This window comes from Podarcis cretensis, assembly GCF_951804945.1.
Source record: "Podarcis cretensis genome assembly, chromosome: 1".
NCBI lineage: Eukaryota > Metazoa > Chordata > Lepidosauria > Squamata > Lacertidae > Podarcis > Podarcis cretensis.
The window spans coordinates 78016130-78031208 of record NC_137170.1 but is presented as its reverse complement, the minus strand read 5'-3'; the positions used below and the strand labels follow the sequence as shown (position 1 = coordinate 78031208).

Sequence of the window (15079 nt, the reverse complement as noted above, 5' to 3'; positions counted from 1 at the left end):
CTGCCTGCACAGCCTGAAGTGGTTCAGTCCAAGCTTTACCACTGGATTCTGAGGTAAATGAGCTCACATCCATAAATTCTGTAACTAAGAGTATAGAATGCATATCAGCCTGTCTGGCTGGAATGTCTCTAGCTGACAGACACAAATGCTTAAGTTAAAGTGAAAGACAGCTCAGAAATGAGTAGCACTGTTCATATGGAAGTATTTGGTTGGGTTGTTCTGCTATTATAATCCACTTCCTCCAGTAATTTGGAGTCTTGTTGACAATCCAATTTATTGAGTAATTTGTGACCACATTTGTTTGGGCTTCATTCTTTCTGTCTAATATCTCTTGTAACCCTAATCCAGCCAATAGGTTTTTCCCAGAGTTTTGATTCATGAAGCAAAAGGTGATTGATGGTCTCTGCTGAGCTATTCTTATGTACAGTGCAAATTTATTATTCTGCCGATTGGTGTACAAGGGAAACATTACATTCTCTGTCACCTTGTAAAGGTCTCACCACCCTCTCCCAGCTCAAACAAATTTGCCAAGCCTAAACAAATCCCCTTCAGCAAGAACATGACTTACAGGGCTAGATCTGTTGAATTAAGTGCTCGTTTTTGTGCAACAAGAGATGCCATGTATCGAAGAGCCTAGCAGGTAGAGGTAATAGTTCTTTAAATAAAACCACTGGCCTGCTTACAAAAATGCTTACTGTCTAGCATTTACATTGTTCTGAATACAATGGTACCTTCTTAAAATAAATTCCTGTAAAGCTACAGAGCTGGTAAAATATTTCTGCTGTGCAACGTGGGAAACAGGCTCATAAAATTTTATGTGGAAAAAATGGTGAGTGAGACCCTTTTCATTTCTATGTATACCATATGGATAGATATACAGCATATCTAAATATTTATGGGAAGTTATACTACCTGTTCGGCAATAGCAAAGATCTGATCTGCCAGGGGTTACTGGGCAGAATAACACACAAACTGAGGGAATGTGAATGTTTAAACATTAAGGATTGAGGAGTTGTCATGTCTTCCATTTGCAAAGGCCTTCCTAAATGTGTACCCACCCATATACTTGAGATACACAATTGAGGTGCATATAATGAGGGTTCTAAATCTAAACCATGAGTCCAGGGGGCTCCCTACTGCAGACAGTTACCCTTCAACTTGTGGAGCTTGAAATGGGCATTTTCCCAAATAATGTTTTACCATAAACTCAATACTTCTTTTAAAAAGACAATGCCATTCATTAATCTCTACTGGTTTTCAGTATGGCCTATGTTGTCTGGCTATTGCTATGAAGCAGTTTGATCAGGGCTGTGTGGCTATGAGGTGTGTTGAGGCCATCACCTCAGGGTGGCAGGTTCCAGACAGCTGGGATGGGTGCTGTCACCGTGCATCCACTACCACTCACCCACTGCCCACCCACCTACCACCTGCTTTTCTCTGGCTCCTTTTATTCCCTTGGAATAATGGTGGCTGTGGAGTAAGAGGTGGATTCAGCATTTTCAGTTTGGGCTGGAGCGGCAAAATGTCCTGGGCCAGCCCTGGCTTTGATTTTTATTCTGTTTTTATTTTTATTTAATATGATCTATTTCAGTGAATGTTAGTTTTAGCACTCACTCCTGACTAGATGGAAAGGGTAGTCCAAAAATTGTGCAAATAAATAAATAAGTTTCGGGCTGCTAATCTTCATGTAATTTTGAGTTATCACGCCATTCCCAGCAAACACAGCAATCAACTTCTGAAATTATGCGAGCCACAATCATGAGATATATCCTAGAACAATTTTTTCACACACACACACATTGTAAGTCAACCACTTTCCTCTAAGGATTCCAAATTACATTTGTTTTACAGGTCTTCCAAAAATGTTTTAATGAAAATTAGCCTCAAGAGAAGGATGTTCTCCACTGCTTGTTCCTCCTGAGTTCCTTCACAGGAAAAAAAAATCCCTTAAAATTAATACTCCTCCCCAGATGCAAATACACTTGGCCAGCCCCTGACAGAGTAAAAAAAAAAAAAAAGCATCATCTATTTACCTATGCACCTGCTAAAAAATCTCTGAAGCCCCACCTCTTAGGAAACTTGTGAAACAATCTGGGAACTGAGCCAAAGTCCACACTCCTGCTATATAAGAGTCATCAAAAGACAGGTGCCTCCTCAGAAGCCTGTCGTTCGGTACCTGTTGCCGAATCCCAGCCAAGATGGGGACAGGCAGGGGGGCAAGGATACCACTATGGATACCAATGCTAGTGATCGCCTTAACATGCCAAAAAGGTAGGAAATTTTAACAGAACTTCATTCCCTGGGCAACAGCTAGTGCCTGCTTTCTCCATGGTCCGAAGGACTTTACAGTGATTTTGTTTGCTTTGCCTCATTAAATCTAATCAGGACTTTAAACATATTTGCCCTGTATTTTCCTATCACCGTTCTAAAGACAATATGCTCAGGTTTCAGGGATATAAAATTCACTGCCCCAGTGCCCCGAGGCAGTCGTTTGGTAGATCAATAGGCCATGATCAGTAAGTAGATCAGCCTCAGTATAAAAGCCATTAAAAATTGGGTTCAACTTTTATGCTCAGACACTGATTGATTGATTTTTACTAGTACGGATGAGGTTTGTAAAATGTGATTGTCGAAAGGAGCAAACCTGACAGGTTAATAAGGCAAAGAGAGAATTCTATATATTATTTGTAAAACCATATCACTGCATTATTAAGCCTTTTGAAGTAAGTAGCAAAACTCTTGCTGACTTTGATGAACTGAGTTCCAGTTTAAATCCAGTTATGTTTGAGATCAGCCATACAGAAAGGGGTACCAGAATAGGACTTTGTGCCGGTGGAGCATTTTTCTGTGGCCTTCCATGGAATCAAAGTATTCCGAAATAAGGGACATACCATTGTGATCCATGGAACTAAAATGCTCTGCGAAAATGAGACAATACTTTTAAGGGAAACACAGGTTTGAAAGCTTCTTTCCTTCTATCAGCATCTTCGATAGAGAACAATTTCAAGAGTCAACCAGTTCCATTCACATTTTCTTTCTGAGCCTAGAGCAAAAATGGATGCAAACTCTAGGTTCTGAAAATAGCACAATACATAGCTATTTGAAAACTAAACCAGCCAAGCCCCGAGCCAGTTACTTCCTCAGCAGTGCATCCACAGAGAGTGTTCTTGAGTTAATGACTTCTCTCTCTTCCCCTTCAATTGCAAATGTGTATTGAAACAGGATGGTTTCCACTTACAGCTACAATCTTCTATGTGGGCATCAGTAAATACAGTGAATACTTCACCACAGGACAGCTGGTGTAGGCTACATGGAATGAACTACATCACTATCATTACAAATCTGCCTTATTTAAGATCTCCTACCCATTTATACTGAAGAAATAGCATAGAATTCAGGACAGCTGTTTCAGGGAAAATTGCACATGATTTGTATGCAACTAAGGGAAAGTTTGTTGGGGGGTTTTTTTTGGGGGGGGGAGTTAAAGGTGGGTGGTCCAGAAGAAGAAGCTGCCCAAGGCTGATTCAACTGGTTCATGTTTTGGTATGATTTGGTCAACTCAGGATGCTGCAGCAGTTGAAGGGCAAAATCCACCTTAGGGTTTTGTTATGAAAGGGATTGGAAATAGAATAGGCAATGTGTCATAATGGGTTAGATCCAGACTAAGTTAATCATGCTTTATTCTCTTTCAAATCAATGGAGTAAAGTTCCTCCGGACCAATATAAGCCCCATTCAGTGGGTCTGCTCCACTAAGTCTCTTGATCCACACCAGTGTCTTTATATAAGTCTGTGGTGTACTTGCACTTGAAAGGACCTATCCACACTTATCTTCTCCTACCACTTTCCTCTGGGGAAACTAGCTCCTTACAACTGAATCACAGCAAATGTCAACTGGATTTTCCATGAATTGATGATTGCTCTGTTTCAGTGGGAAAGGGCAGGTTTTCCTAGGGAAAGCAGTCTGGCAAGTGGAAAACTCCTGAGACTCATGCTTTCTAGGCATGGGACAAGGGGAAGTGTGGGTGCACAGTTCTGGCCACCTTATCTCAATAACAGGGCAAGGTCAGTTCAAGGGATTAATGGGTTGGAGCAGTTTCCCAGTCAGGAAACGTGAGCTCAGAAAAGAAGGGGGCTTTTTTCTTCAGAAAAGAAAGGTAACTAAAGGGTGAATTCTAGAGATTGACAAAAGCATTGATTGTGTTGAGAAAGTGGACACAGAGAGGTATTTTCTCCCTCTCTCATGCCAGAACAGGGAGTTACCCAACGAAACTGATTAGCACTTGATTCAGGATAGATAAGAGAAAGTCCTTCATCACTTTACACACATTTATGGAATTTGATGCTGCAAGATGAAGGCATCTCTTAGGTGACTTTGAAAGAAGAGCAGAAAACCAGTCAGGGAGAGCAGGTTGTTAACCATAATAATTAAGTGGAACCTCCATGTTCATGCAGTACAAATCTGAATAGAGTATCAGTTGTGTGGCATGAGGGGGAGAGTGGGAAAGGTCTGCTGCCTTGATACTCTGCTTCTGCTGGGAAGGGTCAGAGCTCAGTGGTAAAGCACATGCTTTGTCCAGTGGAGTGAACTCTCTAACAACTGAAAGCATCTGATGCTTTACAAATGGGGAAGCCACAGATAATCGTAGAATCATAGACCTGTAGACTTGAAAGGAACCCTGAGGGTCATCTAGTCCAACCCCTTGCAATGCAGAAATCTCAACTAAAGCATCCCTGCCAGATGGCCATCCAACCTCTGCCTAAAAACCTCCCATGAAGAAGAATCCACAACTTTATGAGGGAGTCTGTTCCTCTGTTGAATAGCTCTTACTATCAGAAAGTTCTTACTGATGTTTAGCCAGAATCTCCTTTCTTGTAACTTGAAGCCATTGGTTCAGGTCCTACTTTCCAGAGCAGGGGAAAACAAGCTTGGTCCATCTTCCATGTGACAGCCCTTTAGATACTTGAAGAAGGCTATTATCCTTCCTCTCAGCCTGCTCATTCCCAAGCTAAACATACCCAATTCCCTCAACCATTTCTCATCAGGCTTTGTTTCCAGGCCCTTGCTAATCTTGGTTGCCCTCCTCTGCATAGCTTTCAGCTTTCCAATATCCTCCTTAAATTGAGATGCCCAGAACTGGACACAAGACTCCAGGTGTGGTCTGACCAAGGTGGAACAGAGCAGTACTATTACTTCTCTTGTTCAGGACACTATACTTGTGTTGATGCACCCTAGAATAGCATTGGTCTTTTTCTTTTCTTTTCTTTTTTACTGCTGCATCACACTGTTGACTCATGCTAAGCTTGTGGTCTACTAAGACCCCTAGATCCTTTTCACATGTACTACTGGCAAGCTAGGTGTCCCCCATCTTAAACCTGTGCAGCTGGTTCTTCCTGCCTAAGTATAGAACCTGACATTTGTCTCTATTGAAATTCATTTTTCTAGCATGAGATCAAATCTGTGGGTCTGCCTACTTGTAAGTGAGCCTGCCTGTGTGCTGAGACACCCATGCACAATATGCCTCCACGGTTTGAAGCAAAGGACAGGTCTTTTAAAATACTGGTGCTTAGACTTCAGAGTGCCCTTTCCTGAGAATTTCACATAGCCCCTTCCATTCTTGGTTTCAGACACCATGCTAAAAGCAACTTTGTTTAGCTGGGCTTTTGAAAGAGGAAGGGAATGGCTTTAGGAGACTGGTTGATGATTTGGAAATTGTATTTTGAGCTGATGCTAGTTCCCCCACCTATGATGTTTTGTATGTAGTTTTGCTTGTTAGCTGTTAAGTTGATGGGCCAGGAAAAAATATTTTTAATGAAGAAATGAATTAAAGTTTGGTCAAATCCTGTGCCATTGCCTTTTGCTAGTTAGCAGAATTGTTGCAGTCCCTTTCTCACTGTTTTAGCTGTTGCCACAGTCAACACCCAGGTTGAGCAATCCCAGTATGAAGACCAGCAATCCCAGTATGAAGACCAGCAGTATGATCAACAGCAGCAGCAGTCAAATTACGACTATCCATCTGTGCAGCCGACACATGATGACCGTAGGTGTTTCTAACTTCATTTGGACTCCAGCGCTAGCCAGATATGCTTGCAATTGCCAAGCCATAATTATTTCCGTCTTTCCCATATTCTTGGTCTCTGCTTTAAATTCCTACATAGTTTTGCATCCCAGCCTCTTAGTAGGCAGAGATGAGGCAATACTGAAGCTAAAGGTTTTCTGCTTTAGCTCACAAAGTGATTGCTTGCACACCCCTCTGAGTTTCACCTGTTCCTTTTTGCTCTGAAAATGAAAACAAGCTATTAATTTGTTATCTTTGGGAACATGTAGGGTGTTAAGGCTTGATTCTTAGATAGTGTACAGTGGATAAAGTTTTGTTTATCTTGAGATTATGCTAATTTCCATCAGTCAAAGAGCAAGCAAACACCCTCATGCGAGGCAGGTATCTAATCTAGAACTATGTTTGTATTGCATAGGTGTTTGCGCAGCACACAAATATATTACGTGTGAGCATGGGTGTACACCCATGTGGTACACCCATGATAGTGGGACATTTAAATACATCCCTTTGTGCTTAGAAGTTCTAAACTGCATCACTCCCAACTGGGACAGGTCCAGCATATCCGCATAGTAATTTTATCATTTTGGAAATGCCTAAGAATGTTAGATTGTGTTTTTGAATAATTAGAGAAAGCTGTTTGCATGGCTCACCGGCTAGATCACCTTCGCTTCTACAATAAATTGCACATTGTCCATTTTACATAATATGCTTAAAAACTGGCTCCCTTTTAGCTAAAGTAAGAATGACAGCTTGAACAGAACTGACAGGGAGAAGCCAAAGTTAAAGAGATTCAGAAAGGAACACAGCCTATGACCCAGCCAAAGTCAAACACTGTAATATAATAACAATAATAATTGATTATTTATACCCCGCCCATCTGGCTGAGTCTCCCCAGCCACTTTGGGCGGCTTTCAATTGAGTGTTAAAAACAATACAAAGCCCCTTTAAATTCAATGGAAGAGTTAAATGTGCTGTTGAACACTGGCTTTTGTCACTTTGTGCAATTTACAAAATTATCTGTTCTGAGAAATAGGTGATTATCTCTTGCTTTGCCTTAATCTAACATTAATTGGGTTTCACACTCTGTGCAATCTACAAACTATGGGGAATAGCCAACGAAGTCAGAGTAGACCCTCTGAAATTTATGGACTTAATTACTTACATCAATTTATTTTGATGAGTCATCTCTGAGTATGATAACTTTGGATATTGCCCAGTTAAACAGAATTAAAGAATTCTTAGGTAAATTTTTTTGACACAAGTTATGCAAATGATAACCAAAGTGGTTCTTAAAATAAACTATGGTATTCATTTCATATACTGTATTCTATTTATGGTAGGAGCTATAACAGATCAGGACTATTCACATTTTGAATCATCCAAGATACACGGAGTTAGTTTTGTATTGCTTTTAAAGGCAGGCTAAGTCTTGCACTAAGTAATTTTTTTATATAACTTTTCTGCATCTCATTATCTTTTATATTTTTGCAAAAAAACAACAAACAACAACCAACAACACAGAAAAGAGGGACTTTCTGGGGGAACTATAGAAAGCTTTATGTTTCAAACGGTAGAAATTCTTACATAAAAAACTGCATATGACTGGTACCTCAGTCCCACATAAACTACAAGTGTTGGTAAATTCTAGTGGGAAGGGAGGAAACCCGCTATTTCCTCCTCTCTTCTTGTATGTTGCAATAGCCCTTGTGTTGAACAGAATCTATGTTTTTACTGCAAAGGGGCAAGCACTGATGTAGGAATATCTGGAAGCAATTCCTGAATCATGGCTAGCCCATAATGAGATTTCAGAAATGATAAAAGAGGCTAAGACAAGGAGAACCTACTGGATCAGGTCAATGGCCCATCTAGTCCAGCATCCTCTTCTCACAGTGGCCACCCAGATTCCTGTGGGAAACCCTCAAATGCTGATATCCTTTCCTCTCACACCAGGTTTAATGAACTGCTACTTCAGTGTAGCAACACAGAACGACTATAATTACACACACAGTTAAACCATGGTTTGTTTAAACCATGGCTAGGTTAACAAACCACAGCATATCATTTTATAGTAAGCAAGCCACAGTTTATTTTCCCAAAGTATGTTTTGTTTCTAGCCTTCTGCCTCTGTAACTTGGCAATTGTCTCAGGCAGGATGGCCAAATGAACCAAGGTAAAGCAGCAAGGCTGCTGGGTTTGGACAAAATGACAAACCTTTGTTAAAATAAGCTATGGCTGAAAAGCCAACAACAAACCATGGTGTGCCATAGTTTGTGACCAGAAAACAAACGATGCTTAATCTGTTTGACTACAGCTTTGAATATTCAAACAAACAACTCTGATTCAACATATGATGGATTCATGTTACATGTAATCCAGACCAAGACCATGCTATTATAGATGCTGCTGTTTGTTATGCCTAGATATATTCAGTGCAAATCTCTTTGTATGCAAGTTCAGAAACAAGATATTCCATAAAACATAATCACATTTTGTTTGAGCCAAATACAGTGAAAGGATTTAATCCCTCTCACGTTGCTTGCAGTGTATCTGATGCCCTTTCACAAAGCAAAGGGAAAGCAATTAATTTTCAATGTGACTAGTTTTACCTGGAAGAGGCTGGTATCATATTCAAGTTACCGTATGCTCCACATGAGAAAAGCCTCATTACATGAGTAAAGTTGGCACCATTTTGGTTATTTTGACAAGTTGTATTTGGTGCCAATTCTGACAGAACACTTTTGACATTTTATTTCTGCAGAAAGCGGTAGGTAGTGTGACACCAATACTTTCCTCATGTGCATATCTGAACACTTAGTTAAGAAAAAAAATTTAAGCAGAAATTTTGTGCCTACTTACTTGAGAAGAAATCTCAGTAAACTCACTGGGGAATCACTTTCAGGTAAACTATGCACAGAATTGGGCTATCAGTATGACAAATCTCAGGATTTCATTACCAGCCACTTGGCCTCTACCTTAGAATCCTTTAATAGCTCACTAGAATTTGCATTTAAAAGCCACACTATCCAGAATAGAAGGGGGGGGGATTGAGAATCATAGTTGAACTCTCATTGCCCCAGCCATCAAGGCCAACAGTAAGAGATTGTGGAAGTTGTAGTTCAGAAGGTCTAGAGAGCGCCAGGCAGGGGGAAGCTGCATTAGAGCTTTATTCATCAAATGGATTTGGAGATCTCTCTCTATTATTTCATTATGGAAATGCTGGTACAAGCTGTAATCATATTTATTTCCATCAGCTTTTGTCAAACCATCTCGTAGTCCTCCTGTGACCATCATCCCTCCCATGAGAACAACTCTGGCTGTGAAAGGTAAGTAAACCACAAACCACATTCTTGTGTTTTAGACAACAATCTTCCACTCACTGGGTGAACTTCAACAAATGAGTCCTATCAGTGGCAGCCCTATGCAAGGACTTCCACTTGTGCAATGGGGCTCTTCCCCCGCTCCTCTTCCCCATCTCCCCTGTGTCCTCCCCCACCACCATTGGCTCTGGTGAGTTGGGAGAGTGCCCAGATAGGGGTTGGGGAGGTGGGGTGGAAGGGAGGGGGGTTATTCCATATGGCAAGCTGAAATGCTTTCCTTGACGGAAAGGAACTATTCCATTAGCAAGAAGTTGGATTCCTCCCACTGATTCAAGTTCCATTCCATTCACTTCAAAGGCTCTTTAGCAGCTGTATTCCAGAAAGGAAAATTGCAAAACTGAACCTTAGTATCCTATCGGTTAGAAATGGACTAGGAAGAAACAAAGGAAAGGGAAACAACCCATGGGCTTCCCTTCAAGGTCAAACAACAGATCAAGAGCAAATAAAAGAATATCATGTGGCCATATTTTATAGAAATGTAGATTTTGAAGATAAACTGAGGATGATTCTTGGTTGAATGGATAGGTGGGTAGGTGGGTGAGCGAAGGATTTGGGTAGAACCTTACAGATTATTTTGAATCCACAGCCGGAAACCCTGCTCACAATGGGAGAGTGTGTAGCACATGGGGCAACTTCCATTTCAAGACGTTTGATGGGGACATCTACCATTTCCCTGGCACCTGCAACTACGTCTTTTCCTCCCACTGCAAATCTGATTATGAAGACTTCAACATCCAAATAAGGCGCTCTGTGGTTGAGAATGCTGCCATTATCAGCCATATCATCATAAAAATTGATGGAGCAGCCATTGAACTGACCCCACACTCCATTACTGTCAATGCAGAACAGTAAGTTCAGTTACTTTACTAACGACCTTATTAATGCTATTGGGGCCAACAACACAGAGTGGCTGTGTGGTACAGGAGCAAACAGCTATGCATAGTCCAAGGTGGGTTATAAATGCCACAGCTTTTATTGGTTGTAGCTGTAGTTCACAGGCTCCAGTGTTTTCAGAGAGCCATAATCCTATCATCAGGCACCTAAAGTGCTGGAATAAGGCTGATTTATAAGTGAAAGTGTTAAGAGAAAAGTGTCTTTGCATGAGAATAGTCATGGTTAGAACTGGGCCACATCAGTCTTCAAGTCATATAAGAATGGGGTAGTTTCATATGCTTCAACCATGTGTCTGTTTATATTGAAGGGATGCCATGAATGTTCTTAAAAAGATGAATTAGGTTTTTGTCAACGAGAGGTTTTCTATTTGCCACCTTCAGTTGCAATTTGCTTTATCCCCAGTGTCCAGCTGCCCTACAGCCACTTGGGAATCTTGATGGAGACAGTCTCAGGTTACCTGAAAATTGTTTCCAAGCTAGGCTTGGTGATCATGTGGAACCAAGAGGATGGCCTTCTGGTAAGAATATGAATGCTCAATATGCTGTTTTGTAATGAACAACCATGACACTATTTATCTTGTGTTTGTTAGCAAGTAAGTGGTGATTAAAAGTATTTGCAGTTTAGATGTGATGCCCTCCATTTCGTTTTGAAATTAGGAAAAAACAAATTTGCCTGTATTCGGCATCGAAGATTACCTAATGCAAGATTACCTTCTTCTTAGTAAAGAGGGGGAAAACAAGATGAAAGCTGTTGCTAAAAATTAATCGCTTTTCTCATGTAATCAGCATTCCTGAGTGCATATTTTTTAGAGAAAAGTCTTGAGCCATTCATTTAGAATATGAAAGCACAAGCACAATCCAGCACTTAAATTCAGACTATTTTAAAAGTGAAATGTAAAGATAGCTACAACTCTTGAGATTTTCTTAAAGGGGTTGTTTTTTGTTTTTGTTTTATTTTACTCATGAGTGACTTCATAAGTCATGCCTGATATTGTGAACCAGAATGATTATTCAATATATCCTTTTGCTCTCTTGAGCTCTTGGATCATTTCTTTGGTGGTCTGGTCATTATGTTTCATCATGTTAATATCTTAATTCAGTGGGTTGGATCAAAACTTGAAGGGGCAGAATTGCACTAACCAGACACTCCTACAGGCAGAAGTGATGAGTGTGCTTCCTCCCCCCCCCCCCCATTTCCCTCTTCTCTCTTCAGGCCCACATGCCCCCACTCAAATCTGTTCCAGGGGGTTGGGGAGCCTGTCAGACCAAGATGGAAGATGATGTGGTGGGGAAGGGTTCAAGGAAGAAGGGGAAACTGTTCTAAGAATAGAGAGTAATTAAAATGAGCCATTCAAATTTAGCTCAGTCAAGTAGTAAATATTTACAAGCTCAAACAGCTTGTAAATATTGGGTTCATCTATACATCAGTTGTTCACCACTCTCATGCAAAACCAGCAATCAGCTCTCATTTTTATTCATCATATTCAACACTCTGTGCTTTCACTATACTTATCTCTTGCTTCCCCCATTTGTTTTAGCTTGAACTGAATGAGAAATATGCTAATCAGACTTGTGGACTTTGTGGAGACTTCAATGGAATCTCAACTTTCAATGAATTTGTTTCTAACAGTAAGTATACAACCCCCCCCCCCCCCACAACAACGCACACAGGCAATTCTGTTGTTATTGCTTCTGAAAGTTCATTTGTAAGACGGCAATGTTTATATTGGCAAACACTTGTGAAAGGCTGTGTGGCATTTTAAAAGGACCAAGGCTCGTCTGTTGAAGTGATCTCTTGCAAAAATTGCAGTCTTTGTTTTCCCTGTCTTTTTGTAGCTAATTCTGTAAATGGTCTATTACATCTTTAAAACATGAGTATTTTTATTTTTTTTTAATGTGGGAACGGGGCTCCCAACTTCGAATATACGAACATAGGAAGCTGCCTTATACCATTGGTCCATCTAGCTTAGCTCTGTCTATGCTGGCTGGTGTCAGCTCTCTAAGGTTTCAGACATGGGTCTCTTCTAGTCCTACCAGGAGACACCAGGAATTGAACATGGGGCCTTCTCTATGTAGAACACTTGCTCTACCACTGAGCTATGGCCCTTTCCTGAGTTTGTGTCAAGCAAGGGGAGTAATGATGTAGCAGAGAACATCCTCCTCCAAGTTTCTGACCTGGCTATATCTTGTCTCCCTGACCTATGCCACTACATAGTGCTAGTCTGGGATGCAGCATCTTTCAAGGCAGACGTGGGTAGGATTCCTTCATGGAAGTTTGAAAGAGGGCAGACCTACATTCTGTTTTTGGCCTTATGCACCAACCCATCTGTCCTAAAGGATAACAGCCCATCCAGCAGGGAATTCACCATGGATCTTGAGCAACTTCTGGTTTGATGTGGCCAGGAAGGCATCTTGGTTGGGATTGCCAACAAGATGATGCAGACAGATGTGGGTGTTTTTACTTTAACCTCATTGGCCTTAGTAGGAACTATAGCTGTTAGATTAATCACAACTTGGAATTTGTTAATGCATAGGTATGGGACAAGAATCTGGGCTTTCTTGAGGTAAATGGGTAGGGGTGGGGACTTGTAAAATATATCTTTCCAGTAGTTGACCTGGCTGTCACCTCATGGGCTCAAGCTCTTGCTTCTACATCCATCTGCCAAACTTATCTGGCATAAAGAAAATAAAGATGTGGCCTGTGCCACCCTGGACCAGTAGGGTTGGCTGTACCCTATCTACTCCTGCTCTAACTACAATCTTAGGATGACCATTTTGAAAATAATGCTATTCATACTTATTGCAGACATCAAACTGAATCCTGTGCAGTTTGGAAACATGCAGAAGATGGATGGACCCACCGAAGAATGCCAAGATCCTGCCCCTTCAGCTGCAAGCAATTGCAGTCAGGAGTTTGTAAGGATTCTTTTTGTTGTACCTTCTTTTTAAGGGAGATCTGATATTTTCTTTCCCTTTGCTTTGTCTTCAGGGAATGCAAAAGACACTGAGACAATGAACTTTTGGAAATAAATGCTAACTTACAAATATCATTGGTTAAAATCAGTAGTAGTTCAATAGCTAACTGGCACTTTATGAAGCCCATTGATTACACACACTGTCTATTTCCTACTTCCAGAGTACTGTCTGCCAAACAGTATTGACTGGTGAAGCATTCATGGGCTGCAATGCACTGGTTGAAGTACAAGATTACATTGATGCTTGCGTACAAGACTTGTGCAGCTGTGATAAGTCTGCCACTGATTACTGCATTTGCAACACCTTTGCTGAATATTCCCGGCAATGTGCCCATGCTGGTGGACTGCCAATGGAATGGAGGACAGAAGATCTGTGTGGTAAGTATCTCTGAAAGGCACTTCTGCCTCTCTGGGTCAGACTCAATTAATCATAATGTGGGGGGCACTGTTGTAGGCCGTCTAGCCTAATCCTTTGCTTAATACAGAAATCCAGTAAGCCCAACAGATGGCGCCCAGCCTCTGCTTAAAGACCTCTAGTGAGAGAGGGAACTCTCCAACCCCATGCAATGGATTCCATTCTTGAATAGAACTTTCCATCAAAAAAGATTCTCCTCCTGTTCCACTGAAGTCTACCCCCTGTAGCTTAAGCCCATTTGATTTAGTCCTGTCCTCTGGGGCAGCAGAAGACACAATTTTTCCCTGTTTGGTGCAACAGTTCTTCATGTATTAGAAGTGTGCTTTCTTGTCTCTGCCTAGTATACATATACCCAGTTTCTTAATTTCCCCCTCACTGGGCTTGTTTTCCATACTCCTGCTTAAAAAAAAAACCTCACCAGAACATAAAACACCATTTGTTTAAAGCAATTTCACCTCAAGAAAACAACCAACACAAAAATTACATAGCGGGTCATCTAATGTTTCTTAATTCATGTCTCCTTTCAGCCAAGACATGCCCTTTCAATATGGTGCACCAGGAATGTGGCTCCCCCTGTTCTAATACTTGTACCAATCCCGAAAGGTCCCAGCTCTGTGAAGATCATTGTACAGATGGCTGCTTTTGTCCACCAGGTAAGTCAACAAACAACATGAGGCTGACAGCAGGGGCTCTGGATATTAATAGCTTTCCATAGAAAACAGCTTCCTCAGTTACAGTTTTAAATGAGATAGTCATGATTGCTATCCTCTGCTCCTCTGCTATGAAAATTATGGGTGGTTCTTAATTCCCCCCCCCCCACTTTTGGATTTATTTTGGATCTTGTTTTTTCTATATATCTTTATAGAGTGCTTTTGTGGATAGGCAAATTAAAAATTTAATATATGCACACTTCGTTGCATGTTTTAATTTAATTTTTAAAATGTTTTCAATTATTTTATAATACTTCTTGCTGGAAAGGTCATACACTCTTGCAGAAAGGCAAACTAGAAATACATACAATCAAAAAGATCATTCTTTTTCATTTTTTAAAATGGGTGATGCTTAGTTCTAGTATTAGCAGAAAGAGGGAAAAAGAAATTCCTGTGAACTTTGCTGAGAGTGAATGACTGGCAAGTTTTATGAGGGCAGGGTGTTCAGTTGGATGGCTCAATGAACTGATCCAGCATGGTAGCTTGTATGCTCTTAAAACAAAGCAAACCTGGTCAAGAACACACACACACACACACACACACTACTACTACTACTATTACAGGTGTTTAATGTGTGGGAATGTTGAGGGTGGCAGGAAGGGATATATTGATTATTAATATCCTTCCCAACTTGCACTAGCAAGTTTCTTCA

The 15079-nt window shown here is 40.8% G+C and overlaps 1 protein-coding gene across 1 annotated transcript in view; it reads left to right on the top strand.

Annotated features, from left to right (window-relative positions):
• The first annotated feature begins 2167 nt into the window (after positions 1 to 2167).
• MUC5AC (mucin 5AC, oligomeric mucus/gel-forming) overlaps positions 2168 to 15079 on the top strand; it is a 61285-nt gene continuing 48373 nt past the window's right edge. The window contains exons 1-9 of the mRNA XM_079985083.1: positions 2168 to 2271; positions 5914 to 6039; positions 9309 to 9380; positions 10021 to 10282; positions 10731 to 10845; positions 11866 to 11956; positions 13134 to 13243; positions 13464 to 13680; positions 14245 to 14370. Of these exons, the coding sequence (XP_079841209.1) occupies positions 2199 to 2271; positions 5914 to 6039; positions 9309 to 9380; positions 10021 to 10282; positions 10731 to 10845; positions 11866 to 11956; positions 13134 to 13243; positions 13464 to 13680; positions 14245 to 14370 (1192 nt within the window). The 5' untranslated portion in view covers positions 2168 to 2198. The remainder of the gene's footprint in view (positions 2272 to 5913; positions 6040 to 9308; positions 9381 to 10020; positions 10283 to 10730; positions 10846 to 11865; positions 11957 to 13133; positions 13244 to 13463; positions 13681 to 14244; positions 14371 to 15079) is intronic.